At 38.6% G+C, this 19,039-nt stretch overlaps 1 protein-coding gene and 1 non-coding gene across 7 annotated transcripts in view; both read left to right on the top strand.

The window, feature by feature from the left end:
* Positions 1-19,039, top strand: part of Mllt10 (MLLT10 histone lysine methyltransferase DOT1L cofactor) — a 138,437-nt gene that overhangs the window by 74,322 nt on the left and 45,076 nt on the right. For all 6 annotated transcript variants that reach the window (XM_055593711.1, XM_055593713.1, XM_055593712.1 and 3 more), the window contains 3 exons: positions 1,864-1,959; positions 14,195-14,450; positions 17,387-17,953. In XM_055593711.1, the coding sequence (XP_055449686.1) occupies positions 1,864-1,959; positions 14,195-14,450; positions 17,387-17,953 (919 nt within the window). The remainder of the gene's footprint in view (positions 1-1,863; positions 1,960-14,194; positions 14,451-17,386; positions 17,954-19,039) is intronic.
* On the top strand, positions 13,607-13,715 carry LOC129666703 (U6 spliceosomal RNA). Its single transcript, XR_008718643.1, has one exon. It is a non-coding gene; the product is annotated as a U6 spliceosomal RNA (small nuclear RNA).

Below are 19,039 nucleotides of genomic sequence, written 5' to 3'. Positions count from 1 at the left end.
GCCTAACTCAAATCCCTGTTCAGGGCCTGGGAGGTAGTTGAGTTGGTCAGCCTACCAGCTCTCCTGAATCTTGTACTGTCATGGCCAGTTTTCCTCCTTTGCCCAGGTGAGGCAAGGGGCTAGTTCTCCTGCCTGTGCCAGGAGCTAGGCTTTTCTCCCATGCCCACAAGGCCAGTGAGGAACAGAGCCAGCTCTACTATGCTACTATGCTACTATGCTAGGTGAGATGTTGGGGGTATGGGTAGGGGTTGGAGTTTGGGGCTGCTCTACTGCCTGCCACAGGGGTGGGGCCATCCCTCTTCCTCTTTTGGCCAGCTCTCCCACACTGCCCAGGCAAGGGGTTGGGTTGGCTCTGGGAAGCCAACATCAGCATGCCCCACTTGGTAGTCCTGACCAGGAACATCCTCATTGCCTTTGGTGGTGACATGTGCCACAGACATTGGCACAGACTCACACTGCTGCAGAGCCATAGTGCCACCTGCTCATACCAGGCCAGCGCCCCCTGCCCACACATTGGGTCCTCTCTGGATGTCTTGCTTACACTAGATGGAAGCTGGAGGGCTTCTCCTAGCATTCTTAACCCAAACTGTGCTTAGGCCTGGTGCAGTGCTTTGTTGTTGTTGTTCTGTTTTAAACATGATACTTAGGGTCATCTCAATAGCAGAGGTGGACGCTATGCAAAACTTCTTTAGGGCACTTTTTTCCTGGACTTAAATACACATTCTGTTGATCACAGCAAGGCACAAGTCTAACTCAAGTTCAAAGGGATTGGAGGGGAAAATACTCTTTGACAGAACAGTAATATTTTATGGCAAAAAAAAAAAATGCAAGTATGATTACTTTGAAGTCATCAGTTAAAAGAACTAAATACGTTTCTTTTGAAATTTTAATTTTACAATTTTGTTGTTGTTGCAGAGTATTAATGCTGAAGTTAGAAATCAGTGGGTGTTTTTAGACTATTGTTTTAAGAACTGTATACTCTTTTGTGTTCTGCTGGAATATAATGTCTTTTAGGACAAGGAAAAAGAGATTTAATTTAAATGGTTAAATTTGTACACCGTGTTAAATATGTACATTCAACTAACTGAAAATTCATGCTGAGAACATTTTCATGTAAAATCTTCGACTTCAGACAAAGTTGGAATCTTAATATGTAATTTTTGGTTAACGAAATTTCTTCTCTTTTGCTGTAGATTAATTAGTTCTTGTGCTTCACAGTAGCATTCCTGTAACCTTGCATCCTGCTGCTGCTGCTGCTGCTGCTGCTGCTGCTGCTGCTGCTGCTGCTGCTTTGTCCTCCTCCTTCTCCTGTTCTTCCTCCTCCTGTTCTTCTCTTCCTCCTCTTATTTTTGTTTTTAAGTAAACCTGGAAATACATTTTTGCTTGAGTTTCTACATCTTAATGTCTAAAACCTGGTCTGTAAAATTCAGTCTGTGGTAGCTGGGTATGGTGGTTGCATGCTTACAGTTACAGCACTGAGAAGGATGAGGCAGGGGCATCTGTCTTTCCAGGGCTTATTCAGGAGCCACGTCTCTTTAAAAAATTTAAAATAAGTATGTGTAACTATGGAATGCAGTAACGTGTGTGAAATTGCCTGTAAATCTTAAAATGCTATTTATAAAAAACAGGTTTTAAACAAGGAAATGTATATTTTGATAGGTATAAATATACCAATAACGACAAGCTTCAGTTATTTTTTGTTATTGCTTAGGTTAAACAAAGAGCCATTTTGAATTTTTTTTTTTTTTATCCAGAACAACTGGTAAAAGGGGTGATTTTTTTTTTTTTACAGAGATTGTAAAAAAATATTACATATATGAATTATCTTTTCATTTTAAAATATTTACATTTGTTTATTTTTAGAAATATAAAGAAAAGGACAAACACAAACAAAAACACAAGAAGCAACCAGAACCGTCACCTGCCTTGGTTCCTTCTTTGACTGTTACTACAGAAAAAGTAAGATTGAAGCGTCAAGTTTTGTTTTTTATAATAACCAATGAATGAAATGCTGTTTTTGACTTCTTAGGAGTCAATTCCAATGCTCTGATAAGTTTTACCCACCTCCCAAGCCATGTGCCATGAACATAGAACTATCACTTCCTTAGTCCTTCACGCTGCTTTTTGTTTATTCTGAACTTGTCTGCAAGGACTACATAAGGGTAACAAGTGGTCGGCACCTTCTAAACTAATAAGTGGGTTGAAATCAGATTTCAGCTGCCTGTCACTGAGATCTGCCTTTACCACTTAGTCACTGAGCTTTAGGTTAATTTACCTCTCTGCAACTCTTCTTTTATTACCTGTAAAAACAGAAGTAATCATTGAAATTGATTAAGATAAAATATTTACAACAATACACATAGTATCTGGTTCATAGTGAATATTACTTAGGAAGTTAGATATTACTCAGATTACTATATGATTAATGGAAACAAACAGAACAGAGGTGGGTAGGTATATTTGGTTGGGACAGAGTAGTACAGGCCCCGTTACAAAGGACTAGATAAGTCGGTGTGAAAACCTTGTCTCATAGTTAGAATGAAAAGTGAGCTATTAGGTAGAACTGAAATTAAACATGGTGTGACTTTAGTTTTATAAAGTATTTTGGTTTTATAAAGTTGTTTTGTGAGAGTTGGTGGGAGGGGGAGGAGACACAGGAGAGACAGAGGAGAAGAGAAGAGTTGAAACCAGCAAGAAGGTGGTACTAAACTTTGAGATAGTGCGAGGTGGTCACATTTTGAAGATACTCAAACATGAACCCCTTGGGACTCTCTTAGAGATAAGTTGGAGGCATCACAAGAAGAAAGAACCCTCACTTTTGCAGGTTCTGACTTAGATAAGTAGCAGGAGTGGAGTTTGTGTTGAATATACAGGAAATTTTGGATATATTGCTAGTTTATGTTGGCTATAAGAACATGTTACCACAGTTCAGCAATTTCAAATAAAATAAAAATTTATCTTTTCCCTGGTTTGTATGCAAGAATGTCTGATGCACTCTGCTGGTTCATTCATCACAGTAAGGTGAAGATCAAGGCGTGGGATAGCTTGGGTTCTTACTGGAAAGAATCTTCATTCAAGTTCTTCATGGACTTAGTTCCTTGTGGTTGTAGGATTGAGACTTATTTCTGTGCCAGCCACTCCCACCCATCCCCCACGCACACGTCCTTAGCCTCCCTCCACAGCCAGCCTACTGCAGAGGCAGCAACAGGGTGACTAGTCTCTATGAGAGGTTCTCTTCTGGTTAGCCCTTCACCCTAGAGCCAGCGACAGGGTGACTAGTCTCTAACTTTTCTCTGCAGTGTGTCTTCTGTTTCTAATTGATTTGCAGTTTTTCTGTGGATTCTGAAATTTTCTACTTTTCATGATAGAACAGGATATTGCCAAGGAAGGCGAAAGAAGAAAACACCTTTGCTTTTGATCTTTGGAGTTATCAGTGTATTTCTAAAAAGCTCCTAGATGCTTGTAAACATCAGTTCATTTCTGTTTTTAAATTTGTGACAAATTGAGCCTGACAGTTCTTAAAAAGTAATCTTAATTAGATTCATTACTATTTATAATTATTGGGAGGCATAGTCTTTTTGGTTGTGTTTTTTTTTTTTTTTTTTTTTTTTTTTTGTGGTTTTTTGAGACGGGGTTTCTCTGTAGAGCCCTGGCTGTCCTGAACTTGCTTTTGTAGACCAGGCTGACCTCAAACACACAGAGATCTGTCTGCCTCTGCCTCCTGAGTGCTGGGATTAAAGAGGTACACCACTGCCTGGCTAATGTAGTAGATCTTCCTGACCATCATTGTAAATAATCTCGTAACTTTTAAGAGTGTGTGTGCACGGGGTCTCCACACCTCAGAAGAGTATCTGTCGTTACTGAGAATTTTTTGTTCCTCCCCTCCCCCCTTGTAGTATAGGGGAGGATATAAAGAATACCCCGTTCTTCCTCTTCCCCCTCCCTGGTTCCTTCTTTCTTTCTTTGTATTTCTGGTGTTAAAATACTAGGCCTTATTCCTCCTAGACAAGTTCCCACTGAGGGCATCTCACCTATAAAACTTTTTTTTAATTAAACTTTTATTTTTTGTATTAATTACAGTTTATTTACTTTTGTATCCTAGCTGTAGCCCCCTTCCCTCAATCCCTCCCAGTCTCACCCTCCATTCCTCATCTCCTCCTATGCCCCTGAAACTTTTTGAATGTAGAGCAAAGCTAGTTTTGTAAAGTGTATTATATTCTTAATGTATAATTTTTGCATGTAAAAATTTTTAAAAATTAGTATTTTAAGAAATCTTAAGTTTTGTTATCATGAAGTGTAATTAAAAATTTATCTACAGTGTTTCTTATTAAAAGTCACTCTTTTTGTTCCTTTCTCTGTGTCATTCACTGAGACAATTATTTGAAAGTTAAGGTTTTCTTCTTTTTTTTTAGAAAGATTTATTTATTATATATAGTGTTCTGTCTGTGTGTACCCTTGCGTGCCAGAAGAGGGCACCAGATCTCAGTTTGTGAGCTACCACATGGTTGCTGGGACTTGAACTCAGGACCTCTGGAAGAGCAGCCAGTGCTTTTAACCTCCGAGTCATCTCTCCAGCCCAAGGTTTTCTTTTTAAAGTGATCTTATCTTGGAGGAAATATAATCTTATGACAAAGTTCATTATATCAGATACATTGGGCTTTGTTACTTTTTATTTACTTATGATCATTATATAACAAATTGCACATAGTTAAAAAAAACAGTATTCAGATTAAAAAGGTGATGAGGAGGAGGAGGACACAGCTTCTCAGTGTGATGGCCTGCCCGGACTGGAACTCACAGAGTGCCACCAGCCTCTGCCTCCTGAATGCTGGGATTAAAGGAGTGCACTACCATGCAGACAAAGCTGTGTTTTTGATAAATTTTTCATACTCATGTATTAAAAAAATTGCCAGACAGTTCTAAGCAAATTTTTTTTGTTGTTGTTGTTATATATTTTGACTTAGTGTTTCTATTTCTGCAACAAAACACCACAACTAAAATTCAAGTTTGGGAGGAAAAGGTTTATTCTGCTTATGCTTCCACATCACTGTTCATTATCAAAGGACATCGGGACAGGAACTGAAATGGGGAAGGGACCTAGAGTCAGGAGCTGATGTAGCAGCCAGGAGGGATGCTGTTTCCTGGCTTGCTTCACATGGCTTGTTCATCCTTCTTTTTGTCATGGAGGATTTCCTCCACTGAGGCTCCTCCGTCTCTGTTGAGTCTAATTTATGTCAAGTTGGCACCCAAAGCCACTACATCTTCTCACCTTCCGTGTCTCCCCACTCCCACCCCTGCTCAGGTAACTACAGCTCTGCCTTTTGTAACTTCAAATTAGTTTGGGTTCTTTAGAAAATTTAAAAAGGAGACACATATAGTATGATACTTTTAAAATTGTACTCAGCATAAGGTTTGAACCATGCTTTGTGTTTTAGTAGTTGAATCATTTTTTTTAGTTGTCTGCTTTCCTGTTGTACGGATATAACAGAGCTTGCTTACTGATTCAGTAGTTGTTGAATGTCTACTTGTTTCTGGCTGTGGGTTGTTACAAATAAAACTGTTATGAACATATTACAAACCTTACATAGGTGTGTGCTTTGATTTCTCTGAACATTTCAAGGAATAGGAAATTGAATGCTTTGTTGTGTATGATTCTCTATGGTAGGTGTCTATCTTAAGTTTTTTGTCACTCAGAAACTGTTCGAAAAGTGTTTTGAGCCATTCTCAGGGTTTGAGAATTCTTTGTTTTGTTTTCTTTTTTTCGAGACAAGGTTTTTCTCATATCTGTGGCTGCCCTGGAACTCCCTCTGTAGACCAGGTTGGCCTTGCACTCACAAAGTCTCCCAAGACATGTGTTCTTTGAGAATTCTTAATTTTATGGTTTCTGCACTATGGTGGCAGTTATGATCAGTATTACTAATTTTAGCTTTTCTAGAGAATGTATAGTGGTATGGACTTCAGTTTCTTTTTGACTATTTGGCCCAGTATGGCCTTGTACTGAGGATGACCTTAAACTCCTGCTGTTTCTGCCTCTACCTTGAGAGAGGTGGGTTTGCAGCTATGTTCTAATGTGTCTGCTTTATGATTAGTCAGGCCGTCCACCAACTGAGTGACATTCTCGTCTCTAACTTACATTTGTAAAGGCCTGCTTAGTATTTGCCAGTTGGTTTTGATGGTGAAATACCTGCTCAGATCTTTTTCATTGGTTTGTTTTCATGTTATGTTTTGTGAGACTTTCCATTCTGGTTGTAAGTCCTTTGTCAGAATCCTCATATATCTATCAAATTAGAAATTTATTCCTCTTTCTAGTTTTATTTTTATCGTGAATGAGCATTGATTTTTTTTTTCTCAAATGGCAATTGTTTTCCTTTTCTTTTTCTTCTCTCCTTTCTCCTTTCCTTTCCTTCCCTTTCCCTTTCCTTTTCCCTTCCCTTTCCCTCTCCCTTTCCCTTTCCCTTTCCTTTCCTGCCAGTGGTTTTTCTTAAGCTTATTTCTGTGATGGATTATATGAGTTGATCTTCTTTTAATGAATGTTTTACTCTTCTCTTGCTTGGTTTCTCTTATCCAGCTACAAAGTTAGTTTTGTTTTAGTACTGACACTAGGGATCAACCCCTTCAGGACAGGCCTCAGGACAGACCAACAGATAATGGACTCCACAGTGTATTTGTGAGGTTTAGTGGGTTACAGTTTGGTAATTGTTTGTTTTAGGCGTTTTTATTTTTTGGTTTTTGGTTTTTGAGAAAACTTAGGAAACCTGGGTGGATAAGGAGAGGGAGAGAAACTGGAAGGACTTGTTGGAGGGGAAGATATGATCAGAATATATTTAAATTTAAAAATTATTTTACAAAAAATTACTTGGTTTGCTTATATAGTTCTATCTGCCCATCTGTCTGTCTGTTCCATCCATCCATCTCTCATATCTGTCTGTCTTATTCTAATCAAATGCAATCTAATCTAGAGTTTCAAGATTTTCTGTATAACAGCCCTTGATCTCCTGAAAGTCAGTTTGTAGATCAGACTGCCCTTGAACTCAGAGATCCGCCTTCCCCTGCCTCCTGAGTGCTGCTGTACCACCATATCGGCTCATTTTATTTTATGTATACAATTGCCTTGCCTGCATGCATAGCTATATACCACATACTTGAGGAAAGAAGAGCATTAGGTCCTCTGGAACTGGAGGATCTAATATCTGTATCCATGAGAAGAAATTGACTGTAGTTACCACGATTTTCATTGTTTTCCTGCTCCAGCTCATTTTCCTGCTGTCAGCTGGACCTCTCCCATGGCTGGCAGGAATTCCAGCCCTATTTTCTTTCCTGCTCATCAGTTGGCTGTAAGCTACTTACTTTATTGGCATACCACAGGACAATTGGGGAGCAGTGTTTACATAAACATTGAGATTTGAGATTCTCAGAACAAGGATTGCAACCAGATTTGGGAGGAGGGTGTACAGAAATCAGCATTTGAATTATAGAATAGCCTTAGGCCTACATTAACTTGTGTGTACTATTTCTCTTAATGCTCATGGCATCTAAATTGTTGAGGTCTGTGATGGTTGGTGTTGATAGCATAGAATCACTGGGAAAGGGAGCTATGCAGGATCACTTTGGCTGCATTGGCTTGACGGGGAGAAAGTCCAACCGAGAGAAAGGGTGGCCCCAGTTCATGTGCTGATCCCTAGATTGAATGAATAGGATAGGAAGAGGGCTAAATGCAGGTGATGCCTATCTCCTGATGCTGGATGTGATGTGTGACTTTGAACTGTGAGCTAAACCTTTCTCCTTTGTTTTTATCAGAATATTTTATAACAACAACAAAAAGAGAACCTATAGCCTCTCTTTAATTTTTTTTTAAGCTATCTTTTCTATTGGCTTCTAGATTACAGCTATTTTGGGACCAAGAAGGCATTCTATAATTCCTAGTGTCAGCCAGGTGGTTGTGGTGCACACCCTAAATCTCAGCACTTGGGAGGCAGAGGCAGGCGAATCTCTGCGTTCTAGGCCAGCCTGATCTTCAAAGCAGGGTCTGAGACAGCCAGGGCCACACAGAGAAACCTTGTCTTGAAAAAGAGAAAAGGGAAAAGGAAAAAAAAAATAATAAATTTCCATATAATTCCTAGTGTCTGTATTTGGTTAAGGGTATGTTTTGTGACTCAGAATATGTACTGTGTGGGTAAATGGTATATGTGAGTTTGGAATAATACGTAATTTCCTGCTGAATCAAGCAGTCTGTGAATATCAATTTCGAGTTGATTAATGGTGGTTGTCAGTCCACTTATGTTCTTTCCTAACTGATTTTCTGTTTGCTGGAGGTCTTAGGGTTTCAGTTGCTGCTGTGAAACAACTTGACCAAAAAGCAAGTCAGGGGAAGAATGAGGGTTTATTTGGCTTACTTAAAGAAAGTCAGGACAGAAGCTCAGGCAGGGCAGGAACCTGGTGGCAGGAGCTGATGCAGAGGCCATGGAATGGTCCTTCTGGCTTGCTCAACATGGCTTGCCTGGCCTGCTTTGTTACAGAACTCAGGACCACCAGCACAGGCATGGCCCTATCCAATATAGCGGACCTGTATCTTTGTGATAAAACAATGCTATAACTGTAGATGCTGTATTGTTGGTCACATACTTAAGTATTGATCACTTTTTTATTATGTAATGCCCTACTCTTAATTATTATTATTATTTTTTTTGCTCTGAACTCTGTTCTCTTCATTTTTAATGTTAACTACTGCTTTATTTGGGACTAGTGATGACATATCTTCATATATTTCCTTTAAGTTATTTGTCTTTATTTAAATTAATGTCTTAGTTACTGTTCTATTATGATAAATACAGTGACAAAAGCAACTCAGGAAAAGTTTATTGGCTTATAGTTCCAGGGTACCGTCCATCTTTAGCAGAGAAATTATGGTGATAGGTTGGGGCAGAAGCTTGACATATTGCCTCTGCAGTAAGGAAGCAGAGGAAAATGAATGTTTGTGCTAGGCTCTTCCCCTTTCATACAGCACAAAAACCATCGCTGCCTACATTGATGTCGTCTTTCTACCCCAATTAATCAAGATTAATTCTTTCATTCCACCATATGAAGGAAACGCCCAGGTGATTCTAGATCTCAATCTGACAGTTGGGATCAACCATTGAAAGTAGGTTCCTTGTAGGCCACACATATGACTGATTTCTGAATTTTACTGTATGCTGACAATCTTTCTGTGATTAGACCATGTTTAGGGCACTTGATCTGTATAGTTAGGTTAGTAGGGTTCATAATTATTGTTTTCTAGTTGTTGATTTTGTTTTTTTCGTCTCTCCATCTTTACAGCCTTTTGTGATTTTGTGTATTCTGTCCCTCTGACTCCTCTCTTTTCCTTTATTTATTTACTCATTCATTCATTCATTTATTTATTTTTTGGTGAGAAGGGAGCCAGTGTTAGACAGGACCGGCTATGTGGCTCCAGGTTGCCTCCAACTCTATTCTTTTCCATCAGCTTCCAGAATGCTAGATTACAGATGTGGGTTGCCATGCCTCTTTTTAAGCACACCAAACACTTACACATTTTAATTATTGAGCCATTAATTTGATTTTCTTGTTGCAGCTGGCTCTGTTTTTTATCTTAAAAGTTTTTCTGCATTTTAGTATTTTTTACTTTTTGCTAAAGCAGACATACTGTGTTCCAGTAAAAAGAATGGATATAAATAGATAGGCCCAGTAATACACTGGTGTGAGGTATGGGCAGTGAAAGCGTTCTATATTTGTAGAAATCTTAGCCCTTAAGTCCTTCTGAATTGTAAATTTCATAAATGTTTCTCAGTTGTACTGACAGAGGATCTGTCTCCCCACCCCAACACTGGTAAAACCCTAGCACGTAAGGCTATGCCTAGCTGACTTTCTCCTCACATAGGACTTGGTAAGAACAGAATGTTTTGGGCTGGGTTTGGGCTCGAGGCTAAGCTTGACAATGTGACTTATTTCCAGGCTCCACATGGTGGAAGGAAAGAAGTAACTGACAAAACTTTTCTCCGACCTCTGTATATCCATGTGTCCTGTAGCACATCTCCTCCTGTGAATCAACAGCACTAAACAAAACAACCAGAACAGCTTGTGCTAACTATTCTCAGGTGGTTCCTTTTTGTGAAGCACTGGGGGACCTTTCTCCTAAATTCCCTGTGAGGGCCTGCTAGAATGCGAAGAGATAAAGTTCACGATTGTGAGTGTCCTTTTCTGTAATTTCTCCCTTAGCCTTGGATACACCTTCTAGAAGTACATCCTTCTAACATTTCCCCAGTTCTAGCTGAGGTTGCTTGACACTGTACAGGTTTCTGTTGAGGTAGGTTGTGTTTCTCTGTTGGATTTGCTTCCCTCCTATGTTTGTGACTTTACTTTTCTGAGAACAGAAGAGGTGGTGATTTTTCAGTTTGCTTTTCACATATTTTAGAATAAAGTTAAAGATTTATAGCTCCTTCTGTTGGATCACAAAACTAGGAATCCTATAATAGATACATAACATGTTACTTTTAAATATTTTCTTTCTCTCTCTCTCTTTCTCTCTCTCGAGCTAGGGTTCCTCTGTGTAGCCTTGGCTGTCCTGGATTCCCTTTGCATGCCAGGCTGGGCTGGAACTCCCAGAGATCCACCTGCCTGTGCTTCCTTAGTGCTGGGATTATAGGTGTGCGTCAGTTATTGTTGAAGGATAGATGTGAATAGCTGGTTACCTTCCCAATTCTATTTGTGTGTTTGCTGGCGTGGGGGTTGAGTAACGGCATATGCATGTGAATGTCAGGACCACAGGTAGACATCTGATGTCTTCCTTTATTGCTCTGCTTTTAATTTTGAGTCAGCTCTCTCACTGAACCTGGAGCTAACTAATGCAGCCAGCCTCGCTGGCAGTGAGCTTAGGTTTGAAGGAACCTTGAGGTACGACATAATTTCAGGAATGTAGACTCTGGAGGTGACTCCAGGAGACTCGGGCTGAACACATGTAGTAGGCATATAGACCAGCATATAGGCTGTACACAAGTAGGCAGACGCCAGCTTCCCAGAAACACAGATAGGCTGCTGAAGGCCGTATATATGTAATATGTTTATATTCAAAATATATAAAATATATTTAAAATACAATATTGTAATGGGAGTTGTGGTTTCGTTGTATGTTATGTAAAAATGCTTTTGTTTTAATCCCAAGTGTGGGATTTTAGTTGGGCTGTAGTTTGTCTACACCTGTGAATTGTGGGGTGTGATCTTTGCCAGCTGAATGGCCTTCCATGTGCTGCGGAGAGGGCTGTGGTCTAGGACTCTGAGGACTGAGAAAGAGATAGTGTGGTATTTAAGTGTGTTGTTCTGTGTTGGCGTGTGGCATGGAACAGTTTGTGGAGACCAGAGGGAGAGACAGAGAGAAAGGCTTTGGGGCACAGTGGCATGGAGGAGGCTGCTAGCTGAGTCTACAGTTGACGGAGATTGGTACAGAGCCCTAAAAGAAGCCCTTTTACCCTAACTAGCCAGGAGAAGTAAAGGGGTCTGTGCCCTTTCTCCCCATTAACCTCTCTTTTACCTAGGGTTGGGGGTTAGAAGGACAAGGCTTTAAAGAAGCCCAGTGAGAGTTTAAAAGGGAGTGCCAACACTAGCTAGCTGTAAATCACTTTGGTGGTGTACCGGGGGGGGGGGGGGGCATTATAAGGAAGAACGTTATTTTTTAGATCATAGTTTGAGTCTTTGCTCTATAGTTGCTGTTCTCATTACTTTTGGCCTGCATGTGGTAGAGGCTGTCCATTCATCCCCAAGTGAAAAGGGGCCGCAGTCCTAGTGTCCACTTTTAAAGGCATGTCCCTGCTACCTAACTTCCTTCTTACTGGCCTTTACTTACCTTCTGTAGGTTCCACTACCTTGAACAAGTCCAGCACAGGCCTCAATCAGGCCTTAACATAGGCCCTTGGGAGACACTCCAGCCCCAAACTCAAACTCTAGCAAGCACCAAACAAGTACCTTACATTTTGTGTTTTTAAAGTCCATGGAAAGCAGGTATTTTCTGTCTGAAGATCATCATCAGAAGTTGGTTCTCTACTACTGAGAGAGGGGTTCTCAGGCTTTTTACTGAGCCCCACGTTCCTCCCCTTAAACTCATTCCTCCTTGACTTTGAGTTTTCACAGGAGAAGCCTGCTCTAGCATACTGAGTGCCTCAGCAGCACATTACTGAACAGGCACTGTTGCTATACCTTTAAAATAGGAAGTTTAGGTCAGGTCCTTTCATTCAGTGAAACCTGTGTACTCTTGTGGGTAAGGATAGTTCATTATGAATAATAAATTTAAAAGTAAGGTCATTGGGTAAAGTTTTTCTCCCCTACATCTGAAACTTCTGGAAAACTTAGATGCAGAAAAAAAATGTAAAATAAAATATTCAATTACCTTATTCAATGAGGTTTTTCTTTTTTGTTATCGAATTTTATTTACTCATTGCTCTCCAATTACTCCCCCCTTCACACCCCTCCCCTAGTTAGAAAGATTTAGACTTCAGAGTAAAAACAAGGGCACTCTGTTAAATACGTGGGAAAATGGACTAACCCTCGATTTAGAAGTGAAGAACACCACTATATTTTCTTAGATGACCTTTCAACTTCACTTGGTCATACAAGGATGATGTGGGGCGTGAGGAACCTGGTGCTCAACTTAAGTGTTTAGAAAAGTTTCATGCTTTTAAAGTAAGCCAGGAACTTTCAACAGCTTAAGGTGATTGGTTTGTTAAAAGTGTTTGCTTGCTTTTTTGTTTGTTGTCTGCCAAACTTTGAAGCCGTTCTTCTTTGATCTTTTTTGTGGATTATAGTAGGTTTAGAACACTGATTGTTTCATTTTTATGAGATAATACTGGACTTATTGTTGAAAATGTGTTATTGGCAGAGATGGTAAAGTTTGAAGACGATAGCAGAAATGTGGCAGTAAAGTTGATTTTTTTTTTGTTTTTTTTTAAAAAAAAAAAAAACCGTTTCTCCTAATCCTTTTGAATACTTTGAAATCACTTTGAAATTTGATATTTGTTACTTTTTAATTTCAAATTTATTGTCATACTAAGTGTTACATTGAGAAATTAATATTTGCATATCTTCAGTTTTTTCATTTTCACATTAAATTTGATATTAGATGCATTTATTATTTGTTAAAAAATTGTGTTCAACATAGTCAGTGATTTTAAATCCCTCAGATACTTGTGAATGTAATTTTGACATAAAATTCTTGCTCCTAAGGGATGCTATGAAGCATGTTGATTAATTAGCATATGCCTGGTTTAATATATATCCATATTCACTTAACTTGCCAGACCTTGTATTTGAGATGATTACTAAAGCCATAAAGTAGTTGTTAAGCAAACCTTGTTTTATTTTTTCTAGTCATTTGTATACCATTACTTTCCTTCAATTTGCACAGGAAGATTTGTGTTTCAAAGACTGAAACTTTGTTTTTTGACTGAGAGCTTTCTTTGGCTGGGCTCTTGAAGTACTCTTCCTACATATAGGAGGAAGCCTGTGGCCTAGTGAGTGGAGTCCTCTGCTGAACTGAAAATACACTCTTGTCCTCACAGACTGTTGACTTGAGTTTGAAAACTCCTATTTCTATTCTGTTCTCGTGCTCGCTTCAGCTGCACATATACTAAAATTGGAACAGTATAGGGAAGATAAACACGGCCCCCTTTGCAAGGATGACATGCAGCTTCTGGGAAGTGTGCCATGTCTTTACACCCAAGCTTGTTGAAGGCAGTTAAAAAAAAAAAAATCTCCATTGAAAAAAAAATTAGCATGTTCTTGGTGAAAATGTTTAAGAATTGAATACCTTTGGTATTTTTCTCTATTGTTAAAGGTATATTACTAAGGTCAGCTGTTATTCCCTGCAGTCTGACCTTCAGTCATCTTATCAATTATAGATACTTCTTTGAAAGTAGTGATAGGGCAGGGTATGTAAGAACCCAGTGGAATAGTGTGCTTGCTCAGCACATGAAAGGCCCTGGGGATGGTCCTGAAGATAGGGAAACAACAGCAACAAGTAGTCAAAATCAGTTTTATCGTTTTTACATGATTTTCTTTGGTAGACTGCCTGACTTGTTTATAATGCAATGTTTGTAAGTTCAGTGCTTATTCATACCGTTTTCTTTAGCCAAATATAATTAGTTCTTTTTTCTTTTTACTTCCTTTTTAAAATTTTAAATCTAAATGTTAGACTTACACAAGCACTAGCAACAACTCTATATCTGGATCATTGAAGCGCTTGGAAGATACTGCAGCACGATTTACAAATGCAAATTTCCAGGAAGTCTCTGCACACACCTCTAGTGGAAAAGAAGTTTCAGAGGCTAGAGGGTCAGAGGGCAAAGGGAAGAAATCTTCAGCTCACAGCTCAGGTCAAAGGGGAAGGAAGCCTGGTGGTGGAAGAAATCCAGGAACAACTGTGTCAGCATCTAGCCCCTTTCCACAAGGTATTACAATATTTTAGTTGATGCTTTGTAAAGTAATTTATTTTCTTATGTAATTAATGATTATTCTAGATTATATAATTAGTTGATAGTGTAGGATTATTTCCAAAAGTACTGTTATGTTTTTAAGTGTTTCTGGAACTTTTTGTTCTCTTTCTATTTAATGATTTGTGTGTTTAAATATAAGTTTAATGTTTAAATAGATGTAGAAAAAAAGATTAAGATTAGGGAGAAAAACATGTAGTTTTTCTTTCAAGAATAGGAAATTTTTCTTTTTTTCTTTATTATTCTTTTTTGTTTGTTTATTTTTGTTTTCATATGCAGTGGTGTTTTTCTTCCATGTATGTCTATGTAAGACCTCCAGGAACTGGAGCTACAGGCAGATGTAAGTTGTCATGTAGGTTGTGGGAATTGAACCTGGGTTCTCTGGAAGAGCAGCCAGTGCTTTTCACTGCTGAGCCATCCTTCCAGCCCAGGAACCTTTTCTCTAGGTTGTTTTTACTTTCCTAATAACATTTTATATTTTAGTTGGTAAATAAGGACTGAGCAGTTTGGTTTTAAATAGTGATGCATTCTAAGCAGTGCATTTATTACAAAGCTTGAAGTTAAAAGTAGACTTTTACTGAACTGCACTGTGTTCTGTGCTCAGGCTGCTGGACTAACAGAATGCCTGTATATTTGAATTTCGCATAAATAGTGAATTTAGTGTGTCTCCCAAATACTGTTTGGTGTTAGACTGAAATTCAACTGGCTTGTGTAGTTTTATGGCAGCTCTGTTTATGGGAAATAAAAGCACTGCTAAATATTAGAATGTATACACATATGACTGCTTTTTGTAATTTTAAATATGAACACATATCTTGAAAAACAATGTTAAAATTTGGGAACAAAAAATTTTAATAGTTTGTTCACTTATGTCCATTGTTTCTCTACAAGTGAATGAAACCTATGTTGAAGCATTTGTTAAACTTAAATCCAGAATCTTGCAATAATATGGAAATCATAGATTGCTAATCTTTTGTTCTTTTACTTAAAAAAAAAAATTTACAGAGTAAATTTCAGGACAGCCAAGGCTACATAGAGAAACCCTGTCTCAAAAAAAAAAAAAAAAGGAATGTATGTGTCTTTATATATGCTTCCTACTAGTAGTAATTTGGAGCTGTGGTGTATGTATGTGCATATAGCTCTTTTAGAACAAATAATTAAGCAGGCATAGAAGAAAAAAGTACCAAAGTCACTGTTAAAGTAGAAATTACAGTTATTTTTATACCCTTTTGAAAATTAATCAAACCTTAACCTTAAATGTAACTTCATTCACATCTTGAATGAATGTTATATTAGCAGAGTTCAAACAATAAGACTGTTAAAATAGTTCATTTATTTTTGAGATGTAGCCCAGACTGGCCTTTAATGCCCTATGTATCTTCTAAGTGCAGGGATTATAGTGTGGGTCACCAGGTCTGCTTTATATTCTTAAGTTTTTTTATTTTTATGAAGTGCTAATCCATTTTGGAAAGGTAGCTCCTATACTTTTGGAACTTAGTAATATTGAAGAATCTTTTCAGTTTCTCTTGAGATGGTAGGAAATTGTTACAGTTATAGAAGATAGTCATGTTTTTTATTAACTGTACCCTATACATTTTAGATAATTTAAATTATCAATATTTAAAAGTATTTGCTATTTTAAAAATATTTTTATTTTATTTATTACAATTTATTCACTTTGTATCCTGGTTGTGGCCCCCTCCCTCATCTCCCAATCCTCCCGTATTTGCTATTTTTTAATATTAGATTTATATGTGTGTGTGTGTGTGTGTGTGTGTGTGTATGCTAGTGTTAATGGGGGGATTAAGACCAGTTTCTTCCATGTACGCTGCAAGCACTTTATCACTTAGACCTATAGGTTAGTTTTGTGAAACAGATGTCAGAGCTGAATTTGTTTAGTTGCTTATTTCATTTGCAAACATGAAGAGAGTTTGGTGAAATAATAGGGATGATGTATCAAATTGTTTACTCCTAGGCAATTTTCTACCAGGCAAGTTAGAGGGTTGCTAAGTGTGTTTTGACTATAGTCATGAGAGAATAAGCAGTTGGAAAAGAGGCAAAAAAGCTACCTCTATGACTTTTCATTCTGGCTTTTAGTTTTATTTAATTCATGTGCATGAGTGTTTGTGTGCCATGTGCATGCCTGAAGAGGTCAGAAGAAGGGCATTAGGTCTCCTGGAGCTGGAGTTGCAGTTGTTGTGAGCCACTCTGTGGGTGTTGGGAGCCGAACTTGGGTCCTCTGAAAGAGAAACAAGTGCGGTTAACCACTGAGCCATCTCTCCACATGATACTTCATTTTTAAAATCAGTAAGATGATATTCGTGGCTGGTTTTTCATTATGAAGCTTCATGGAAATTGGACTAGAAGAATGTAAGGTATTAAGTTAGGATATGTAATTGATTTGCGGGGGATAGATTTAGCTGAATAATTTGATCACGGATAAGGCCTTATTGTTAGAACTTATAACCTAAGAAGTGTGTTGTGATTCTTACTGTACTTTGGAACATTTCTTTAGTGCTTAAAAAGACAGTTCCCTGGAGGGCGCATTGTAGTTTTGTGAAATGTTCTTGTCTGTCTGTTAAGTCTTTGCTGTAGCACCTCTAACAGGTGGTTGGGAGAGAACAGAGAAACTAAGATTAGCTAAGGTTTTGCTTGTGTTTTAGGAATACAGTACAGTTCAAGAGTGAATGTGGGATACTAACTTGGACAAGTGTTTTAAAGATAATTTTAGAGATAAAGTTGATATCAATAGTAACCTCATGTTTATTACATAGTAATGACCTAAGTTTTATAATTTACTTTTAAAAACCTTTTTGTAATTTGCTATTGATTAGAGGAACATTGTGTCTAATTTTTATTCCTTCATCTTGGGTTTTTTGTTTGTTTTGCTCTAGGCAATTTTTCTGGAACTCCAGGCAGTGTCAAATCATCTTCAGGAAGTTCAGTGCAGTCTCCCCAGGACTTCTTAAGCTTCACAGACTCCGATCTGCGCAATGACAGTTACACTCACTGCCAGCAGTCGTCAACCAAAGATGCACATAAAGGAGAGAGTGCAAGCCAGGAAGGAGGAGGAAATGGTTTCACTTCTGTGGTCGGTCACCCTGTGACCTCAGCTGCTACTTCACAGCCTAAAAGCTTTGAAAATTCACCTGGAGAGGTGGGTAGTTCCAACCTCCCCACAGCAGGATATAAGCGGGCTCAGACTTCTGCTATAGAAGAAGAACCTGTAAAGGAAAAGAAACGAAAAGGAAATAAACAAAGCAAACATGGGCCTGGCCGACCCAAAGGAAACAAAAATCAAGAGAATGTTTCTCACCTCTCAGTTTCTTCTGCTTCTCCAACATCATCTGTAGCATCAGCTGCAGGAAGTGTAACAAGCTCTAGTCTTCAGAAATCTCCCACATTGCTCAGGAATGGAAGTTTGCAGAGTCTTAGTGTTGGCTCGTCTCCGGTTGGCTCAGGTAAAGCTTTGTGCCTTGTTTCCCCCATTTCCCTCCACTGCTCTTTCTTTCCCCATGAAGGTTGTGACCAGTTGTTATGAGTATGCTTTGAATTACTAAGTTATAGTTAATTAACATGATATTTATTAATTTTAATTTTTAAAATTTATATTGATTTTGAAGATAATGGCCCAGGCTGGCCTCAAACTCTTGATCCTTTTGGAAGTCAAACCATTAAAAAAAAAAGGTGTATAGTGACTCTTTTCCTAAAATATATATATAATTAAATAACCCAGACTGTTCTGGATCACTCTGTAACTCATGTTGGCTTCAGGCTCTTGATCCTTTTGGATTAGCCTTCCAAGTGCTGGAATTGCAGTTGTCTGTTATCATGCCTGGCCATTTTTTTTCTGCAGGAGATGGCATGTGGGGAGGTCAGGAGACTACTTGGGGCAGTTGGCTCTCTCCTTCCTTTCACTCTGTGGGAATCAGGTTATCAGGCCTGGTGGCAAGGGCTTTTACCTTCTGAGTCATATCACTGACCCTAAGATTTTTTATTTCCTAATGAAAAAAGTAAAAGCATTCTACAATCCTAGAGAAATCATTTGGTGTTTAAATGTTTGCCATTAATTTTCTGTTATTTGGTTAAATGTGGATTAAACAGCTCACTAGTCATCTGCTATATTTTCCCCCCAGTTATGTCTTTGTTCCACCTGCATATTATGTGTAACACGAAATCAGGAGTCACATTTAAGATGTGAACATTTCTGTACTTATTTTGGTGTCTTATTTAAAGCTGTTTTGCTAATCTTCATTTTTAGCTTTTATTTTCTCAGCAATGTTACATAAATGGGAATTTCTCTGTTTGGAACATTTCCTCCCCTCCCCACTACCCCCGAGATAGTGTTTGTCTGTGTAGCCTTAGCTGTCATGGACTCCCTTTGCAGACCAGGCTGGCCCTGGACTCAACAGCAGTTTGCCTGCCTCTGCCTCCCTGAGTTGTGGGACTGAAGGCGTATATCACCATACCTGGCTTGGAACTTTCTTTTCCTTCCTTCCTTCCTTCCTTCCTTCCTTCCTTCCTTCCTTCCTTCCTTCCTTCCTTCC

Source organism: Psammomys obesus, unplaced genomic scaffold (genome assembly GCF_907164565.1).
Source record: "Psammomys obesus unplaced genomic scaffold, mPsaObe1.curated_primary_1811, whole genome shotgun sequence".
Classification (NCBI taxonomy): domain Eukaryota; kingdom Metazoa; phylum Chordata; class Mammalia; order Rodentia; family Muridae; genus Psammomys; species Psammomys obesus.
Note: the sequence above shows the minus strand (reverse complement) of the source record. Positions and strands in the feature narration are given on the sequence as shown.